This window comes from Micropterus salmoides, unplaced genomic scaffold (assembly GCF_014851395.1).
Source record: "Micropterus salmoides isolate LMB-PRFRI ecotype aquatic unplaced genomic scaffold, ASM1485139v1 Ms_hic_scaffold_2231, whole genome shotgun sequence".
Classification (NCBI taxonomy): Eukaryota; Metazoa; Chordata; class Actinopteri; order Centrarchiformes; family Centrarchidae; genus Micropterus; species Micropterus salmoides.
This window is the reverse complement of record NW_024041409.1, coordinates 4,580-26,538: the sequence shown is the minus strand read 5'-3', so window position 1 is coordinate 26,538 and position 21,959 is coordinate 4,580. Positions and strand designations below refer to the sequence as shown.

The window sequence follows — 21,959 nt, the reverse complement described above, 5'->3', positions numbered from 1 at the left end:
GGCCCTCTGAGGGCCTCTGGACCAGCGGTTGGAAACTATTTTTACCGACAGGAGTTCTGAGTTCAGCCACGCGAGGTCGCTGTTGGTTTTTCACCTTAACACACACTCGTGAAGCTCCTTCAGCTCCTTCAGGTCCGCGTGAGCGCGCATCAGCCCGGGGTGCCCTGAGGGACGACATGTGACGGGGACGCGCACTGTGAAAGTGAGCAGGGAGTGAACCGCACCGCGTCACTGTGAGTCCGCACACTGGACTCATCACAACACACCGTCTGTCCAGCAGTTTTACTAAGAACAGGAACCAGCTCGTGACTGTTTGGACTGTTTCAGGTGTGAATTTAGTATTTTTTTTAGTTGCTCCTTTGATTGTCAGCACGTTTTTTTGGGGGGGGGGGGGGGGGGACATTTCACCCTTTTTTTATGAGCCTCGGAGAGGTCCGAATGAATCCGTGCGTAAAGCTGCTGACCAACGTGCCAAAAAACTGATTGACATTTGCGACGTTTTGCGCAATAAAACCACAAACTTGATAGCAGCTCACCTGCACGCGTTTCCTGCTGCTGAGGATGTCAGTCAGATGAGCGCCGAGCTGCTGTTCAGGTGGCTTTAACGCTCCGCGGGAGGAGATGTGACCATGTCCTTTACGCACCGGCTCGCTCTGTTCCTGCTCGGCTTCACCTTCATCCACACGGTCAGTACCTTACTCATTGTGATTATTATTACCAGGCTTAATGTGATCATTTTATTAAAAATTAATAGGAGGTGTTTATATTGGTGTTTATTTGAATTCTTTCTGCAACATTACTCCACATGCTAATCTCTTGTGGCGCTAAATCTTTAGTTTTAATTGGCTTAAAAGCGTAATTAGGCCATCTAGTATTCCTAGAATAGTCACACAGCGGTCTTTTGTGACCTTTATTCTACTTGATTTGTCTTTATTACCCCTAATATTCCTACTGACACACTTACACTTTTACATTTCTACCTTTTTTAAGTGTGTTTTATTTTCATCATATAAACATCTGCTCTGCTGCTTTCAGTCTCATTGCTGATTGAACTGTAAATCACCACTGATCAACTTACTTTCTGCATCTCACTACTCTTTTACTCTTCCACTGTATGAAAATCAATTAATTATTGATTCATTTACTGGCTACTACTGATTAATTTTTAATACTCAGGTGGTCTGTTCACACAGTGCTGGTCTCTATACTTAGACTCTGCAGCCTGGACCTTCACTTACAGATGTTATCATCTTTCAGTGAAGCTTTGAGTGTTGGACTGTTCCTTAGTGGGTTTGGATGCAGACAACTCAAGTGGATGATTAACTCATTTGTTACTGAAGTAGAAATGTTGTAAAGGTGACCTCAGTGTGCCAGAAATCCACTCAAAGTGACTCATGTCAAGTTTCAGTCTGAAAAGAAAAAGCAGACTTTTCACAGCTGTCTTATCTGTAGCTTTTACCCCAGACTTTTTATGTATATTTACATGCAGAAAAGCTTCATTTAAAGTTAGAAAACCTGCATTTTTAAACTGATAATTTAAATTCACAGCTTGTCTAGGCTTTTCTACAGGTTTTGCAGACATAAAAAAAACAGTTGAAAGCATCAAAAACATAAAAAGAATAAACGGACAAGATTTAGTTTTTTTGCTTCTGAATGTTCTTCCAGTCTTATGCATTGATTTTAGGTGATTATTGACTCTTTTACTTACCCCTCCACATCTTTTCCCTTTATGTTTCTCCTTTAAGTAGCTTTAAGGTTTGAAAGAAAAAGTATTTGTTCCATTAAGTTTGTACACATTTCCTCCTAAATTCAGCCTGATGCGTTTGGTGTCTTTGAACATTTTAGGAGCTCCGTTGGAAATTTAAATAAGTCTGAACAGAATTTGGCTGCACAGAGTTTTTAATGACTTTAAGAGGCAAGATTGTCCCTCAAAATGCCTTTAACGTCGCATAGAGGGAACATTTTCCAGCTGAAACTGACTTAAAAACAAAAAGGATTCAGACTGTGACGGCGTTGCTACTTTCTGAGACGTAAATTTCACGTCAGACATTCGTAATCATAAAATAAATTTCTCGGCTGTCTGTGTGTTACAGTAGTGTGTGTTACAGTAGTTGTGTATTTACTTATGCTAAAGGTTAATGACTTCTGCTTCATATATCTTACTGGAGAGCAGAGTCCTGCTGTTATCTGAGGCTACAGGAACATGACGTTAAATATGAAAACTATCAGTTTGACACTTACTGTGCTAAATATAGAGATTATACAGGATATTTACTTAAAAATAAGTGAGCCAAACATCCTACCTGTGATTATTGAAGCTAAGCTGCGATGGGCTGATTTAATCCTAGTTTTGTGTTTTTAATGTACATATTGTCTTGTCTGTTTAAAAGTCCTGCAGAGTCAGTACGCCGCTCTCATGTTGACCAACCCAGCTGATCTGTTAAAAGGCTTTTAAAGAGGAGCGAGAGACGAGGAGATCACTCAACTCGCTGCCGGTTAGGAGACAGGTTGATTCACTTTCTGTGTGTTGGCACTGAGAAGCGGCGTAATTTGATTTGCTCAAGTCGGGCTATTACTTGCAGCTGAGTTATTCCTCTTTGCAGCCTCTTAAGAGTTCAGCTGGGGGGCGTTTTATAGCGGAGTTTAAATGTCCTCTTCACGTTCCAGTGAGCACTGATTTAGTGATACGCAGGTGAAAGACGTTCCCGCTGTTTTAAAACAAGACGTGTACCAAAGCTTTTATTAAGGACACACACACCCGGTTCAAAAAACACACTAAATAAATAGAAATATAGAAATCAATAGTTGATGACATCTCTAAATCAATATGTAAGGGGTTTCAACTCTCACCCAATGCATGCTGGGATATGTTCCACCACTCCTTAGATGGGATCCGTGTATGTGTGTTGCTTCTGACAGGTGGATTTTTCAGGCTGCTGCATCACTTCTTCAGTGACCAGTGAGCATCAGTCTGGTGGTTTCAAGGTGAAAAGATGTTGAGATGACCCTTCTTTCAACATTTTAAAAACTGTCTGCACGTTGAAATATAATCACTAAAATGGCGTAAAATGTAGACGTTTATAAACCACAAAATCAGAGCTCACTTGCGTCCGTTCCTCTCCTTTCATGCGGTGGCCTTTTCTTTTTTAAGGAGGAAAAACTGAAGAACTGACAGGGAAAGATGGATCTCAGTAACAGAAGTTGATTATTTCCATACGTCTCCTTGTTACCGTTGTGTCCCAGATTTATTCTGGAGACTGATTCTTCTTGTTCTGAGCAGTGTGGTCACAAGAAATGTAAAGTAAAAAGAGTTTTTAACTAACAGATCTTAATCCCCGAGTTGAAATAACTGAGATGGAGCACATCTCCAGTTTGCGTCAGAAATCACACTCCTTCTTAGAGTCATTTGTCGATTCAGTGTAATTTACACTTTCCAGAGATATCGTCTATAAATCTTCTTGGAAATCATAGGAACAAAAGTTGCTTCAGAACTTCCGTGAGAATCACCACGTTTTTACGTTTCTTACGTTTCTTCAGTATCAAAGTGATCCAGTGAGAGTTGTCTGTACATCTGTGGGTAAACTGCAAACAGGAAGCGATAACAGTTTATCCGGCGTACCTTTATTTGTGCCAATTAATTAAAAACAGACTCATTATACTTCCTGTTTATATTCCCGAAAGAATTTTTGGAACTACGTTTTTCAAACGTTAGATCATGATTAATAAATTAAGAGAATAACAATAAATATAAAAGGTGTATGGAAAAGTTTATTTTCTTCTTTGATTTAATTCAAAAAGTGAATCTTTCATTAATTTTAGAGTCTTTACACATAAAGTGAAATATGTCGAGCCTTTTTTTGGTTTAATCTTGATGATTACACCATACAGCTCATGGAAATGAAAACTCCAGTATCTCAAAAGGTATTTTAATTTCAGAATGAAGACTTTATAAAACAGAAATGTCAACATGAGAAGAGCTCTAATCAGCTAATTACCCCAAATCGCTCGCAAAGCTTTCCTGAGCCTTTAATCTCTTGCCAGCTTCCAGATGCTCACTATGAACTTTTCCACGATATAAATTTTTTTGAGATGCACCGGTATATTCATTGACATCACTGAGGCTCAGAAGGTCGTCAGCTGTTGTCTTGATTTTGAGTCCCACAGTGTCAGACTTACCATTCAGTGCTTCATAAACCAACTGTATATATTAAAATCAATTTGACTCAAAAGAAACCAGCGCAAAGATTTGAGAGCTGGAGTCACAGTAGGTCAGTTTTGTTATCGTCTCAATGTGGATGTTAGGCTTTGTTTTGATTGGCTCGCGGTCAGTTTGAGCTTACAGTGGTCAGCGGTGCCAAAGGCCACGGGGGGGGCCAGAGAAAAAACAAATCCATTCAAATATGTCTTTAAACGTGGCCAGGCAGACGTGCCAGAGAGAGATTTCTGTTTTAGTATTTCACCACAGCATCAGTGACGAGAGAAACTGTGGTGCTTTTATTGTTCTCCGTGAACGCATCGGGTCTAATCTGTGGTTTCTGGACGCAGTCGAGGTCAGACGAGGTTCAGGATTACAAACATCCTCTTGTTTTATTTAATCCAGAACATTTCATCCGTAATGGATCTGCGTGTTTCTCTGTGTGTTTGTATGTATTAGAGCTCATTAGATGACGGAGATTATGTTGTTTGATAGACAGCGGTGGGTTAAATCAGGTCAAACAGTTTAACCTCTGCCCTTTGCCACTTTCTTTTTATAGTTTGTGTTTTGAGAAGCAGAAAATGCAAAGAGGAAAGACAAATTTCCAATGAGATGTAAAACAATGAGGATCCCGGCGCCCCCATGAGACACACCTGGAGCTTAACGTCAGTATTTATCATCCTGGAAAATGTATTTGAATGTTTAAGTTTTTAATCATTAAAGCTTTTTTCTTCTGAAATATGTCCAGCCGCTTCAGACAGGAAATTAAATTTAAAACACATTAAAATTAAACTGCAAATGTATCATCTGCTCACCCGAATGTCAGCGTAAACTTAATTAAAGTTGGCAGAAAACCAAACACACAGCTAGTTTACTCTTGGTGACTGTAAGATCTTCCAGAGGAATGATTCATCAGGACTTAAAAAGTCAGGAGGCTCAGTTTCCTACTTTGAAGCCTTAGTGTTGCAGCAGGATTTATGGAGAAGGAAGCAGCCGAATACACATCATCCTTTTCTAAGATGTTCATATTTGACGTCAGAAGTTGATTTTCTGATCAAACAGCGTTAAGGTGGAAGCCTTCAACATCAGTTTTCCCACCAGTCCCTGAACGCACCAGATGAGCACCATCAGACTGTTTTCAGTCAACACATAAAACAATACAGCAAAAGAATTATAAAAAACAAACAATAATGAAGTCACTTAACGGAAAAACTGGTTCCTGCGGGATGTGAAGTCAACACAAACTAACCGATGGAGGCAGCGGGAGACGTGAGGAGTAAAAAGACTGTTTTTGTCAATGGTGTCTGGTGGCTTTGACTAGACCGACATAGTGTCTGTTTCTGGTTAAACGAAAAGGATCTTTATAAAAAGGCCCGACTCTGTAGGGATCCTTTCCAGAAGGTTGTCAGACACTTCTAACAACAACTTGAGCCTGTCAGCGGCATTGACCCCTCGCTAAGCTATGCCCCGAATACACAGCTGGCCAATCACAGCGCAGTATAGGACTCGCTCTAACTGAAGTCCGACACTTTCATGGATGCGCTCCCACTGACTCTGATGCAAAGACTCGTTTTCTAGCTTATTTTGGCTGTTTTTTCTAAGAAATGGTCAAACGCCGTTCCTGGGGCAACTTGTAATTATTACAGTCGCTACCCAGAGAGGTTGAAAGAGAAGTACGATTTATTCTCTAAAATAAATCCAGAAAAATGTGGGCTGTGGATTGTTCCTAATGTAATGTTAGTTAGCTAACGCTAGATCGGTAGGTTTTAGCTTCTTTCTGTCATTTTTTTGTCAGTTTGACGGCCTGAATACAATCTTCAAATGTATAATGCAACGGCAAAACTGTCTGCTTCTTTCTGAGATCGCTTTTTCCAACAAATGTGACAATATTTCTCCAGCGCAGACAGTTTGTCAGACTTAGCAACAGTAACTAAGGGAGGCGGGGCTTAGCAAAGGGTCAATTGCCCGCAAGGATTACTTTGCAACCCTGTTTCACTGTTATTCCACTTAATCATGGAAAAAACATGGAAGTGACAGTTGAAAAGTATTAAAGTTACCCTACGGAGAGCGGCAGGGTATCTCAGCGTCAGTATATCAATGAAGTGAAGTTGACACATGGATTTTGTTGATAGTGTTTGTCTTTGTGTGGATTGTTCACGCTGCCCTTTGTTTACACTGTGTTTGAGTGTGTGTGTCCTTGGTTACCGTCAGCTGTACCAGGACACACACACACACACACACACGGCAGCAAGCGTTATGATTTATCAGCCGCACAAAAGTTTGGGTTGTAAGTTCGTCACACAGCGTCAATGTCGGCACAGCAGGCGCTAATGAGGTGAGGCTAATTAACAGTAAGGAGCTGAGTGTGTTCTAGATGAAAGAAAACTTGTTTTTCTTTTTCTTTTTTTCTAACAGAGCCGAGCCAGTTACTGCTCAGTGCCGGCACACTCTGGCATTATGGGCTGTGGCCCATATCTGGCTGCCGAGTGCAAATAGGTTTCCAGGACTCGATGTTTGGGTTGAGACTTTTGAATTGGGTCAGTGTCGAAACCAGAAGTCAGATCTGGACTTTACATCAGTAACCTCGAGTCCTGGGGGGGCAAATTTTTTGCAATCAAAATATTATTCTTTTAATATTTACTTCCAACTGATAATGAAGTTCTGCAGCCTGAGAGGAGGAATGAAAACTATTTCGGAACAGCCTGAAATTCAAATTGATATCCATCATCTGCTCTCAGGACACATCAGTGTAAACTTTTATTAAAGTGGGTAGAAAGCCAAGCACACCGAGGTTACGCCCTAGAAGGTCCAATAAAATGTTCATTAAATTTCAACAAAAAAACAAGGTATGAAGCCAAATAACTGCAGAGTGGGAACAGAAGTCTAAAAATAACTTTGTTAGTGGCTGTTTTACCCTCGCTGACAGTATCCAAGGACGGTTTAAATCAAGAGCACCTGGAGACTTTTAGCCTCTCATCCAAGCGGGACGCAAATCCAATGCGGAAGTCCTTCAAACCTGCATTATATTGAAAATCCAGCAGGGGGCGACTCTTCTGGTTGCAAAAAGAAGTCAGTTTCCATTAGAAATAATGGGAAAATGTTTCTACTTCTCAGCTGATTTATTCCCTCAGTAAACACTTTCCTGATGAGTTTATGATCTCAGTCGCTAGTTTCAAGTCTTCTTCAACACAACATGATGTTCATTTAGTGAATTATGGTCCCATTTAGAGGAAAATAGACCATAAATCAGAGTATGATTAGTTTTAAGACTGTTGTTCGCTCGACAAAGTTATCAGCCCGGTTAAAATGTTTAGTTAACGTGAATTACAGATGCACCTAGCTAAGCAAGCTAGCTAGCTCCGCACACGGCCGTTAGCTCCACCGTCTCGTCCAAATATGGTCACGTCCGGTGCTGCTGGTTGAAAAAAACTCAACATGGCGACGCCCAAACTCGAGGTTTCAAAACGGAAGCCGACAAACCAGCAGGTGACGTCAAAATGACTACGTCCACTTCTTATATACAGTCTGTGGTCTCATCCAAGGGGCTTCTTCTTTAGTTCTGATTGACTGGGACGGGAATCCCAGCTGTTCAACCTCTGCGAGGTCGTTATCAACGTGATGGATACCACTCCCTTCAAATGTATGTAAACAGTGAGTCTTGGCCTGAGGAGTTGGCTCTTCTGTGCTGTGGCTGTTGTTGGGCTGAGCCTCTTGCGTTACTCTGAACTGTCCTCACTGCCAGGAAACACCACGAACATAAAAGCTTTGTTGGGCATAAGAGCTCATTCTTGTCAACAAAAAGCAGATGGGATATTTATTTCTGTATCTTCAAGTTTCCCCCAAATCGGTCGCAGTCACTTACTAGTTAATTTACTTGATGAAATGTGGTCTTTTTATCTACACAGTCAGCAGAAGCAGCAGAGGCAGTTGTAGTACTTCAAAACCAGATTGCCATGATTACTGTCAAAAATAACACGCCATCTCTGAGTTCTGCAGATCATTACGATCGCCGTGCATCACGGACAGTGTTGGGCAATAAGTTTCTAGTTAAGTAATAATATTACTTTGGATTTTGGAAAATAATAATTTTTTTTTCAACCAATATTGCGATTACGATTAACATGCAATACATTTTTTTATCTCTTTACCGCCTGTATTATTCAAAACGGACAAGCAGTAAATCAGTGTACAGTATGACCAACACAATATTAGATAGATTAAACACACACTGTTGTTTCTTGTGGGTCGGGCCTGTGTTATGATGAAATTAGGTGATGCATGAATTATTATTATGAGCAATGGTGGAGTATCAAGTAAGTATCAAATTTTAATAATATGAGAAAGATAATTTGAATCTGGTCATGGCATTGAAAAATATGATATAGTATCATCAGGTTGGGCGGTGGTTAGCACTGTCGCCTCGTGGGTTCAAACCCCGGTTGCTCCAGCCTTTCTGTGTGGAGTTTGCATGTTCTCCCCGTGTCTGCGTGGGTTCTCTCCGGGTGCTCCGGCTTCCTCCCACCATCCAAAGACATGCAGGCTAGGTTGATTGGTGACCCTAAATTGTCCTTATGTGTGGCCCTGCGATGGACTGGCGACCTGTCCAGGGTGTACCCCGCCTTGCGCCCGATGTACGCAGGATAAGCGGTTGACGATGGATGGATGGATCATCAGGTTGGCCTACACACCACAAGAAAAACTAAGTTCACCACAGTGCGTAATACAGTAAGCGCTCAATACAAAACCCACAGTTCATCCACCAATTAATGAGTCTATCTCAAAAACCTCCAAAAATACTCAGTTTGAGGTTCAATTCAAAAGTTGGCCAATGAAAATAAAACCAAGTGACGCCTCTCGTGTTTAATAGACCAGCTTAGTAATTCACCACCGGAGTCCAGCTGTCAAGCTTAAGGGCATTGTAAAAAACAAGTAATGGGGACAGCGTTACGTGCAGACTGCTGTACTCTTGGGTGTCATGTGACCAGAGTGTAATCGCAGCCTTTTCATTAGAAAATCTCATTTGATCACATTGCGATAATATTGCAAATGCAATTAATCGTTCAGCCCTATTAGTGGGTGATAAAAGTAACTAGTTACGTTACTGTATTACTTTCGTGCTTGCCCCACGACAGCAAGCAGTCTCTCCCGACTCCCACCTTTTGAACTAATAGCATATTCATATAAGCAGCAAGGATTAGGCTGTGGTTTTTACAAAACATATAATGTTTCTTAATGCCACCGTCTGAAACAAAAAACAAAGCAAGTAAATTTTTAACTACTGTTTTCTTGCACATGCATTTATCAGAGCAGTATTCAGGGTTTTTACAAAACATAAAACGTTGCTAAACGCCGCTCTCTCCCATTGCTGTGCTGCTTTAGCAGATGCTTCACTAAATTAAATGCAGATTTGTTCACGGTTGAAAGCTTTTTGCTGGTTTACCACGGACGACAATGTTCTTTGCATCTTAGATTGTGACACAATAATCGTGATACTTACGGCTGTGGAAAGAACACCTCTCCCCCTCGTTTTCCATTCATCTTTTCTTTTTTTACCTTTATTTAACCAGAAAGAAACTCATTGAGATTAAAAATCTCTTTTCCAAGAGCGTCGTGGCCAAGACAGACAGCAGCACAATTAACAAGGTTGCAGACATTAAAACATATAACATAAATGTAAAACATCTAACAATTGAGGATGGGAATAATTAGTGAGTTACAAGGTCATAAAATATTTTAATATAAATATTAAATATTTATATTTTAAGTAATAAACATCTACAGCCAGTGTGCACAGCCTCTATGTCATTTAAAAGTACTTTAAAAGCAACCAGTGAAACCAGCTCCTGAAGATTCAGGACATTTTGCAGCTGATTCCAAGCACAAGGAGCTGCTTACTTAAAAGCCCCTTTTCCCAATTCAGTCCGAACCTGAGGGACAGATAACAGTAATAAGTCCTCAGAACGAAGACAATATCTTCCTGTGCTTTTCTTTTTGAAGTAGGTTTGTAGGCATGGGGGAAGCAGACCAAAAATAGCCTTGTAAAAAAGAATGTGCCAATGATTAAGTCTACGGGTGGACAATGCAGACCAACCAACCCGCTCATACAAGGAGCAATGATGAGTAAGGGCTCTGAAGTCTGTGATGAACCTCAGAGCTCCGTGGTAAACAGTGTCCAGCAGTTTCAGGCTTTGAATGGATGCATGCATGTACATAACATCGCCATAGTCCAGCACTGACATGAACTGACGTGACCACTGAACTGTGGACTGATTGCAAAGTTTAACCATCACAGTATGAGAAAAGGTTTGTTTCACTAAAAGGATTCAGAAGCGGACACAAGGCAGATGATCACAACTCAGGCAGGGTTTATTAACAAAGCGCACAGGAAAAGCCGGAGGGCTGGGGAGAGAGCTGACAATGTTGTTCCAGAGCACTGTACATGGCGGACAGATCGGCCGGCGGGTGACAGGCTAGCAGGCAGGTAACGACTCAGCACACGGGAATAACTGTGTCAGATGGAAACAGGACGTTAGGCACAGATCACAAAATACTCCACAAAACTAGGAGCGTTTGGCCCGGAGCAATTTACCATAGGAGGCAAACAGACAAACTGGTGAAGAGTGGGAGCTGAACCAGAGTATTTCACTGCAGGAGTTGATTGTTGATGAGCCACAGGTGCGAGAAGCTGCAGGTGGCGATGAGCCTGGACCGGACGCGCCCACACACACACACACACAAACACAGGACCTGACAGACAGGACTGACACCAGAGAAAACACAAGGGAGGGGGAGGAGGCGAAGCCTAATCATGACAGTTTTACTGCCACTGTTACTTTTTAAAGTAATAAACATTTAACATTACATCAAGTTGCAGTGAAAAGAAGACAGATGCATGCTGTGTTTAAGTGTGTTTAAGGGGAGAGCGACTGATTTAAAAGCCGTCACTTTCAAGAGTGACTTCAGGCATGTTCACTGGTGTAACACGGACACTGCGCTGCTTAGATAATAACATATCTTAATATTTTTATTGCACCTTCAGTCATATCGCGACTTGTATATGGTGCTGTGGGTGGTTATTTAAGTAAATAAATAAGTAAATATATACATATGTCAGTTAAAAAGTTAAAAAAATAAATATATATACTTTTTTTTTTTTAACTTGATCTGATCACAGAGAAATTTCCATACATGTGCTCAGTCACAGAAAAAAGACGCACCTGCGCCGGAGGATCATCACGTTTTTAGATTTTCTTCACCATCAGAGTTATCCTGTGATAGTCGTCTGTACATACATGTGTACGTTGCCAACAGGGACGGCTAATAGCTAAATGTAAACAAATATAAGCTTAAAATGAACAATGCTTAAGTTGTAGCCTGGGGGGGGTTCAGTTGTTTTTCTCCAGGCAGGATTGAATGATTTAAAACATTTCTGAATTAAAACTAACTTTTCAGCACAGGCTTGATGGCTATATGGTACACGTTATAATTTTAAAGTAAAGCAGTGGCACAAACAACTAAAATGAATAAATGAAATACGGCCTTTGGGCGCACAGGGGCAAGAATTTCTCATTTATCTGCAGTTATCTCCCTGAAAAGTTGCAGATTACAAAAACATGAACTTTAGTCCAGAAAACTTGAAGCACGTTTATCAAACACGAGCGTGAAAGCCTGAGACACGTAGAACCTGAGAGTGAACTTCTGACTGACGCAGGAGGTTTGTTCATGTTGGAGATAATACTCATAATATTTATTTCCTCTCGTCCCGACAGGTTAATGGAAAGTTTCCTCACTGCCAGTTCCACTGGGAGATGCAGCAAGCCAGGAGAGACTGTCAGACACAACTGCAGCAACAGACGCCTGCTAGCACAGGTACACACACACACACACACACACACACACACACACGTTTGTTCCTCTATCCCCATGGGGACATCTCATTGACACAATGCGTTCACTAACCTCTTACCTTAACCTTAACCCGATTGTGGCCTGAACACTAAAACAAAGTCTTAACCCTCAAAAAGCAAGCTCTACCTGTAGGGACCTCAACATTTGTCCCCATCGGTTAGTGTGCATTCAGGCAGATGTCCCCACCCAGATATAAAAACATGAAACACACACACACACACACAGTAAAGCTCTTAAGTGATATGAATGCAGGACCAAGAGTTTTACAGTGACTAACACTATTGGCATGTGCAAGCAGGCGAAAATACTCAGAATAGAAACACACACACTCACACCTCTTGGTGTGTGTGTGTGTGTGTGTGTGTGTGTGTGTGTGGGCATTGACTGAGGTCAGTTATGTGTATAAAAAGGTGTGTCTGCACGCCATTTCGGCCTGTGTTGCAACACACTCACTATCAGTCACTTATTTACCTCTCAGGTCAAATACTCCAGAGTCGTGAGGAAGTGCACACACACACACACACACACATACATGTGCATGCAATACTGGCCTGTTCTGTTTTTCTAAAAGGTCATGTATGATTGAATGTTTCTCCTCAGTGATAATAAAAAAGCGTTTTATCTGTGTGATCTGCAGCTTTTGGACTTTTTTTCTCATGCATGTGTGGGTGTGTTTGTCTGTGTGCTAGACTCAAAGACATTTGACCTTTTTAAAAGACAAACCACCATCTGATTCCTCTTTTAGACTTCATCAGGTAAATCAGCTCATTTAAATAGCAGCTTATTCTCATCGGTGGTGGAAAGTAACTGTTTTGAGTGTTGCTTTGTGCTCAACTTGTTTCACAGTATCTCTACATTGCTACTTCTACTTAAAGGTGAGGTAACAGGAACCTGTGGTCAAGATGAGGCAACTGCAGGATGCTGTATCCTGAAACAAACAAAGTGAAATATGTGCGACCTTTATGTGACAGCCCTATATTGGTGTATAAAAATATGCACATGAAGGTCTTTGCTTTTTGGCTGTGGAGACACTTGATCGCCTTGAGCAAATGTGAAATAAGCGTACTCAAAGACAGTTTTGGTTTGTCAGCTTTATTTTATACAGATTTCCCTAAAACAGTCTTTTCTTATACGTTTGACTCTAGTGCTGCTTTAACCAGTGTGGGATCAGTAAAGTTTATCTTACCTTATCTTAAATTGTAGGGATGCACTGAAATGAAAATTCTTAAATAAAGAAAAGATTTGCAGAACACTGAACAAGTACATTCACAGTTTTTCCCCCTCAGTGTTTCCCACAGGATTTGCAGAGACTATGGTGGGTGGGTCTGAGGCACGAGAGGGTCCGGTAAAGTAAATTACACGTGTCCATTTACTTTTAATGGATACGATTTGTTTTATACTTTCTGTGAATTTTAATCCAATTAATCCTGTATAGACACCTTATTTTGAAAACTGGACGTTGTCAGTTTGATAAAAAATAAAATTGTATGTTGTTCTCGTACGGCGTAACACGAAGACTTCACAGGCTCTCTTCAGGTAGGACTCTCATACTGCAAAACTTGTCTTTGTAAAGAGAGAAACTGACAGGATAAAGTCTCTAACCTGCCTTTACCGTAAAGGCTTGAATACGTGTGCACTCCAAATGTAGGTGCGGCTGGCTTTATTGCCTTCTCAGAAACGAGTGACAGAAACACTCAAAGCGGTTCTTTTCTAAGAAGTCAGCCACAGATGGAGTGGATGTGCTAGGAGACAATTCAGCAGAACAGCGTCTCCTAACGGCGAGTCTTTCTTGGACACTTTAAAATGCTTCCACACTGCACGACATGTCAACGTAATTGTTCAGTAAAATTTAATTGGTCTTTTGACTTATTGATTCGAACACCCTAAGGGCTATTTTTACTATTTTTGTCCAATTAATTTCAGTGGCCCAACATTTGGTGCATCACTATTAAATACACCTTAGATTAAGTTATTAAAGGCTTTAACAACATTTAGAGCTGCACTTTGGTCTTTTAAGCATAAAATGTTGATGTTTTACCCCCCAAAGTAATCTTAATTTCAGTCTTAGTATGAGAAATAAGTAAGTAAAGGGCATGTAAGGTGTTAACTTAAGGGTTTCTGTTCCCTCCTGAGTGAACACGTGAGCCAAATGTCAAAACTTCAGAGGATTAAGATTTGCTTTTATGTTGATTTATATGCCGACTGTTCGCTCAGCAGCAGGCACAGGATCAGTGAGATTCAAACAAGTAGCTCAGCCAAACAGGAAGTTGTGAACAATATAATTTATACCTCCAATGTGTGTGTGTGTGTGTGCAGGATGTCGCGGCGAGTGGGAAAGTGTGTCTTGTTGGCAGAGCGCGGCGGTCAACGAGACGGTGACCCTCCCCTGCCCCTCCTCCCTCCTGCACCTGTTTGGAAAAAACGGTGAGTTTTAGGCTTCAACACACACACACACACACACACACACACACACACACACACACACACACACTCTCTCTCTCCACTACGTCATTGTCATATCTGATGTAAATGTTCATATCAGGGAAAATGCAACGCTCAATCTGTCACGAATTTTCAAATGGGGCTCTTATTTTGAAAAAGTGGTAAAAGGTTGTATCGTGTATCTTGTAAGTTGATGATTGTGATCTAGTTTTTAGCTCCTTTTTAGCTCCTTGGCCCAACAAACAAACTTAAGCAGTGTCACGCTCTTGTTTGGTTTGCGGTTGTTCAGTTTCTGGTCCAGAGAGAAACGGGTTGTAGCAATAATCGACGGTAATGCGCTGCATGTGACCTCTGCCAGATGTTTCCTTCCTCCCAGCAGTTTCCTTTCACAGCTAATTTCACAAACTCTCGTCTTTCAGTCGACTCATTCTGCTTCATCTGTCACGTCGATGCCTCTTGTCTTTTGATCCTCTCGAGCTTCTGTAATCTGGACAGGTCTTTCATCCCTCTGCTTCCCTTTCCTCTTGCATCATCCTCCTCTGATCGAGCAACCTTTCTCACCTGCCATCCCTTACTCCAGGAGTCTGCAAATAAGTCTGGCATCGGGCTAAATTTTTTTCAAGTCATTAGATGTCGGGCCAAAGATCATGAATTTATCATTTATAATCACTGTACCTGTTTAGCTCAGTCAGCAGTACATAGGACTCCCGTTTGAAGCGTTGTGTGTTCACTTGCTGCTGGAATTATTTTTCTCCCTTTTTAACAGATTGATTATGAAGAGATCAGTTTACGATTGGTCCACATATAGGTTTATATATACATATAATCTTATTTTCGTTTCCCCAGTGTCTCTGAATGTTTCTCATTCAGGGGAATCCAATCTCACGACTTTTTCAGAGGTGTGTCAAGCAGATCTTTAGAACTTTTCAAAGTAAAAGCTCTCATTTCTCAACCTGTTGCTGTCCTCTTACTCCCTCTGTTCTCTGTCCTTCCAAACTAAAATATTTAGTTTGAAAAAAGAAAGTTTTCCCAGAAGTGTTAACAGTTGCTAAATTTGTTTTGTTAAGAAAAGAGTTATTGAAATTGAAGCATTTTTGTGGGATATACAACTTGTTTTATGTTAATTCAAAACAGCTGAAAAGTGTCTTTGGCCACTTTTGTTTATAGAATATCTACAAACAAATAATCTGCCTTGTGGTTGTTCTTTGTTATTACAGTTTTGACAAAGAAAGTGATTAGGTTAGTAAATACTTTGGCGGGGCTGTGTGATTATTTCATGGTGCAATACAGTAAGGTCAGGTTTGGCCAGGACTCTCGAAAAAGAGCAACTGCGTCCTACAAAATATATTTACTCATTTGGCAGACGCTTTTTATCCAAAGCGACTTACATTTAAGGAACAACATACAAGCATCAGATCTACAATACATTGTAAACGCTCTGTACAGCGCCACTCTAGTCTTTTTGACCACTCACACTAAATCACATTCATACACTGAGCCTCAAACAGAAACTAACATTCACACACTGGTGGAACAGCCAGGGGCAATTTGGGGTTCAGTATCTCGCCCAAGGACACCAACACGCAGCATGGAGGAACAGGGGATCGAACCGCCGACGTTCCCGATTAACAAGCAACCCGCTCTATCTCCACAGCCGCCCTTAGCAGTAAGAGCTAATAGCGCTTGTCACATTAATTAACATAGGGAAAGAAACAAGAAGTGCAATCAATACAGGACAGAAGTAGAAGAGCACAGGAAGTGCGTGTTAGAGGTAGAAGTGTTCATGGAAGAGATGAGATTGCTTTGTAATCTCAGGGGTGGCGTGCGCGGTGACCAAGAAGGAACGTAGGCTTGTATTATGGAGTGTAGGTAGATGGTGCAGACCCAGTAGTAGCTCTCCATGCAGCGTTACTGTCTTGAAACTTAAAACTACAGCTCTTTATCAATCATGAATCTCACCACCCTGGTTGGAGTGATGGTTGAGGAGCAAATTTGTAGTTTGATGTTATGGTGGATAGATTGCTTGGCTGGAATGACCAAGAGTTCAGTCTTAGAGAGGTTTAGTTGAAGGTGGCGAGCCTTCATCCATGCGGATATGTCAGAGAGAAAGTCCACGAGCCGCGCCGAGACGTTCATAACCGCTCTGCTAATTCACCTTGTTAAATACAGTGTTGGTAAAAACTCAATCGCTGCCTGGATTGTGTTCACTGAATGTGTTCAGTCCAGGAAACGTGACTGGAGATTGTCATGCATCCTGCGGTTCACCTGTTCAGTTTTAGGCAACTAAGATCTTGGTTTTGGGTGAAGATCACTTTGCAGAGATGTTCAATATAAATGCAATAGGGACGGTACGTGTTTTTTGCCTGCTGCTCAGTAGAGGATTTTCAAATCTTTACTAATTTTAAAAATGTGGGACACCACAGACATAACGACAGAATGTTTTTTTGTTTGTTTTTTAAACATAAGAACGCACACCAGATGATTCAGTCAAGATGCAGGACCACACACCGGGGACTTGGTATTTCACATAACTTGCAAATCGTAAATACTTGTTTGAAATCAGGGAGCCTCCCATCCAGTCAGCGACTTTACGATTATGTTTGTAAGCCCCTCACTCTGCAGCATCATTTGGGCCAATACATATAAACGAATATGATCTCTGTTCACATATAAATACTGTATATATAAATTGTTTGGCAGTGTAACTGTGGCGGAGGGGTTATGCCGAATTTTGTTTGCCTGCCGAGAATTGCATGAAAATGCATTGAAGTTCTGCTTTTAAACCCACTATATTCTTTGTGGGGTTCATCAATTGTGATAAATGATCTGCATGTATTTAATGAACGTTAACAATTGTTAACATATTATTACACTTAGTAAAAGTAGGCCATTTCTTGAGATTCAGCGATTCAGCGAGAGAGAAAAAGCGACCGAATGAGAGGATGTGTGGAGCGAATATGTGCTGCACAGCGCTGCAATCAAAAAAACGATTTTAAAATGGGGCGCCAAATTTACTTGGGCGGCTGTTAATCTACCTGGGCGCCCAAGTAAAGCCTATGTGTGGGAAACACTGTTGTTTGGTTTCAAACCTGCAATGTTTGTTTGCTGGCATTACAGAATATTTTAATAAAAATACCAACTCAAAAACTCTGTCAGAAGCATCGTTTTTCTGCTTTGCATGACGACCCAATCAGAGAGCCGAGCGTGAGCGTCTGTGTCATCGTTTCCAAAGTCCTCCGTTTTGGCCCGTCTTCACCCGTCTTCGCTGTTTTAGTCTGGACGGGAGGTGCAAACGTAGCAAAAGGTCTCCGTTTTAATTTGAAAATGCAGCAGTGTGGATGGGGCCTAAGTGGGAAATAGAGAAGTAGTCGTTATCGTCTATTTTGAGTAAATATGTTGTAATCTTCACAAGAAATATGTAATGAAATGTAATGAAAATAAAGTCTAATACAGAACAAGCTTGTTGTTGTATTTCGAGAAGTGTATGTGTTGAATAGGTGGGCTGTATAAGAGGGTTTGTTCTTGTCTTTGTAAAATAAAAAATGACAAATGAGCTCACTGAGAAAAAAATAACTCCTGATGTGATTGTTTTTTCATGTTAAGGTTCACCCTTCCCCCCTCCCTCCATCGCTGTGTTTTCCTCGCCTCCCTCCATCCTGCGCTGCTCACGATCTTTCAGTTAATGAGTCTAATTATTCGCGGGGCAGCTGATGACATCTGGGCTGGCCGACTTTCTCCGTGATTTCCCTCAGCAGCATCTGTCAGCAGCTCGGTTTATCCACCTCCCTGCTGCCCCTGCAGAGGTGGGAAGCATTAGGTCGGTTAAAAGATGAGGCGTGTGATCGGCACAACGGCGGCTGCTCAACATCTGAAGTCACTGACTGAGACTGCGACTGTTAAATATTCTGTCAACACATTAACATCTGTGCACGAGAGACTGTGAAATTAGCTGGCCAACAGCAAACTCTGCTGTTAAAGTTAAATCAGTTGCATCTTCACTTTTCCTCTGTGTTTTGCCTCCTGTAGAAGCAGTAACAACAGAAATGCGTCCCATTTCTGATATATATCAAATATAATACAAGGAATATATATAGTTTAGAAAATCTACACAGGCGGTGAAGTACTTTGCTTTTAGCAGTGTTTGCAGGTCATCCTGAAGTCTCCATACAGCCCCCAACAATCGGTTTCTTATAATTTCAAAGGAGCTTGTTTGCTTACTTTCTCTCCGTATTTACAGTTGTTCATGTCGGCTTGATTTGCAGTTTAATCAAGAGGAAGTTGTGTAACGTGCTGCTTGTTGTATCTGATGTGATGTCGTGGGGTGGATGATTACATTTACACAGCACTTTATCTTGATACCCACAGCGCTTTAGAGAGAAACTCACCTTAACCACCACTGATGTGTAGCATCCACCTGGGTGATGCATGGCAGCCATTTAGTGCCAGAACTCTCACCACACATCAGCTTGAGGTGGAGAGGCGGGGAGCGAAACAAAAATCCAGTTACCCTGGGGGTTAGGTGTTTTCACTCTGAACTCCCTACTCATGGGATCTTTAGACCTCGGTTTCACCTCCCAATGATGGTTTCTCCTACAACAGAGGCTCAGTGAATGGATGTGAAACAATATTACGTTAGTTATTGCATTTGTTATCAAAGGGAGATCACATAGAGTAGCCTACATGTGTGTGATTTGGTAAAAGAGATACAGTAGTTTTGGGAAGTAGTTTTCCCACTTTATCAGAGTCAGAAACAATAAATGTCTCAGGAAAGACCTTTTTTATGAATTTAGTGTAGTCTGAAGTTATGTCAAATAGTAAAATTAGGCTAACTTGGCTCATATGTTGAGTTTCTACGGGATCAAACAACATAATCATGATCCCTGGAGGAATTGAGTGAAACTAAGGGGGTGGTAGGAGGACGCCTTTTCCCAAGCTTTGTCTGAGGGTAGGCCCACAGTCTCAGAAAGCCCTTGTCCTACAGCATAGCAAAATATGTTTTTTTGATGTTGTTTGTTTAGTAAGACCAGAGGGAAGACTGCCCCCTACTGGCCCACCAACACCACTTTCCAGATGCAGATTAGTTTTCCCAGTAGGTCTCCCGGTCAAGTACTGTACACCTGTATAGCTTCAGTCATTCAGCAGCTGCTGTAGCTGCTGGCAGTTCACATCTGTAAATCTAAATGGTCTGGCTTTAAACTTTCAGGAACAACAGAACCCTAATTTGACTTTAATATAAACTTAAATGATTGTACTTTAGTGTTTAAAGGCCAATGTATTAGTCTTTCTGAATGAGAGCATCGTTAAGACATACAGCTGTCAGTTTTCACTCATAAATACTTTATTTAAACGTGTTGTCTCTTTAGAGCTGGTGCCCTCTTTCACAAATGTTTTTCCTCCACAGAAAAAGAGTCAACCAGAAATAATAATAGCAGTAATATGTATGTTTTTGCAGTGTGTTGGTCCCTCTTTGCCACCTTACTCGTCTGCTGAGAAGAGTTCAGCACAGTTAACGTTAACAAACTGTCAGCTAGCCAGCAGCCTCATTAACAAGCTCGCTGCTGTAGAGCACAAATCAAGTGTATTTACAATAAGACAGTTAAGAAACACAATCTGCTGCAGCCGCTGCCAACAGCCGAGGACCTCCAATATGGCCGACCTTTTCCAGTCCCCTGCTATGCTTCCGCTTTATTTACACTGAGATTCCTATTAAGTAAGTAAGTAAGTTGTTTGTTGTTGTTGTTACGTGCGGTTCGGACAGTCTTTGTGAATTCTGTAAAAACTAAATTAAAATAACTTGCCATTGTAGTTTTTAAAGTTAATATACATTTTAGTGCCTTCATAGTCTGGTTTCATCTCAAATATTTTTAGAAACCGTCAGGTGTGGGCTGTTAAGAGTGGGGGAAAAGCAGGGAAAAACTCCTATTATTCTTTATTCCAAGTTTGTTGCCTCATGTTGCAAGCTTTTTAAACACACCATATACATATATAAGCCTAGATGTTGAAATTTGACTTTGTGGTAGCTGGTTATTTAAAACGCCATGAAACATGAAGACCAGAGATTACAGTTTATTGTCCTTTTAAAGGATTTCCACTGAACTAGTTGAACTGCTAAAAGGCAAATAAAAACATTATTTAAACAAAGGTGCTCTAATAAATCTTAATCAAAGCACTCATTCAAGACTGAACAAAGAAACCTCAACCACTTTAACAAATAATGCATCCGGTGCAACTGGAAAGGACCGACTGTATTCGATACCATCTGCTTAATAACTGAATGTACTGATTTGGCCAAAGTGTAGAACGCAGTATGCAAGAAAAAGCAAAAAAACTGATTTGGAATAAATCTCCAGTACGCATCGGACCGCCTTTACCTTATATACTGTGTCCCATTATGCAAATCACTCTTTACTTCTTTATTTAATCAGGCAGTCTCAACAACAGGTCATCATTGCTAACCATGAAACGCAGTAGGCAGTACATATGTAGTGCAAACAAACCTGTTTGTCTGTCTGTGGGTGGCGATGGCGCAGTGGATAAGACACATGCCGTTTGTGTGGGAGACCGTCGACCACCGATGTGTCTGAGCAGGACTCTTAACCCCTGGTTGCTCCAGAGGCGTGCGGCCTTTGACATATATGGTAATTGTAAGTCGCTTTGGATTAAAGCTTCAGCTAAAAATTAATGTAATAAAATGTGATGTCTGTGTGTCCCAGGTGTCCTCAGCAGGAACTGCACAGAGAACGGTTGGTCTGACGTCTACCCCGCCATCACCATCGCCTGCTGGTCGAACAACACAGATGAACCCAGTGAGGTGAGTTCAGCGTCTGTATGTCACCTTCTGTATGAAGTTATGTTTGTACTGATGATTGGTGACCTGGAAAGGATAAGGTTTGTGTTCTGATCTGAGCTCTGTGTGCTCGGTTTCATATCCATATCATCATATTGTTAGTTAGTTAATGCAAAATAATCAGTAACACTTTATTTAGGTAGGAACCAGTGGGTCATAAAATAATAATATAAAAAGGGGTCATGGGATAGAAAGAAAGTAAAAAAACAACCAATTAATTTTACTCTAATATTTGCTTCTTATGTGAAATATGGGATATTTTTACTTCTTCAAGCCTCATCCAGTTATTCAAATAAAACCATCAGAGATGTTTAAAAGAGACATGGAGAGACAAAGGGTCGCAGGTCAACATGGCTTCATTTTCACAAGCTAAAATGGTACTTGTCTAATTTCCTAGGAGGTTTCCTTGATAGCATTACGTAATTTTGAAACATGACAATCTAAGACAGTAACCAATAGAAGAAGAAACCAATTATCTTTTTGTATTTATATACAGTTTTTGACTTGAAAGGAACCTGAATTTTAGCAACAGACATCCGGTTATTTATTGGAAACTTTACATTTCAG

The 21,959-nt window shown here is 41.0% G+C and overlaps 1 protein-coding gene across 1 annotated transcript; it reads left to right on the top strand.

Moving 5' to 3' along the window:
* The first annotated feature begins 220 nt into the window (after nucleotides 1-220).
* Nucleotides 221-21,461, top strand: LOC119917794 (vasoactive intestinal polypeptide receptor 2-like). Its single transcript, XM_038738214.1, has 4 exons — nucleotides 221-686; nucleotides 11,965-12,064; nucleotides 14,420-14,527; nucleotides 21,259-21,461. The coding sequence occupies exons 1-4, from the start codon at nucleotides 630-632 to the stop codon at nucleotides 21,444-21,446; spliced, it is 453 nt and encodes a 150-aa protein (XP_038594142.1). The 5' UTR covers nucleotides 221-629; the 3' UTR covers nucleotides 21,447-21,461.
* The last annotated feature ends 498 nt before the right edge of the window (nucleotides 21,462-21,959 follow it).

Excerpts from the sequence above, each read along its gene's own strand:
- LOC119917794 (XM_038738214.1), top strand. The coding sequence starts at position 630 with ATGTCCTTTACGCACCGGCTCGCTCTGTTCCTGCTCGGCTTCACCTTC. Across the intron at positions 12,065-14,419 it reads ACAGACGCCTGCTAGCACAG|GATGTCGCGGCGAGTGGGAA; the intron begins GTACACACACAC and ends GTGTGTGTGCAG. Across the intron at positions 14,528-21,258 it reads GCACCTGTTTGGAAAAAACG|GTGTCCTCAGCAGGAACTGC; the intron begins GTGAGTTTTAGG and ends TGTGTGTCCCAG.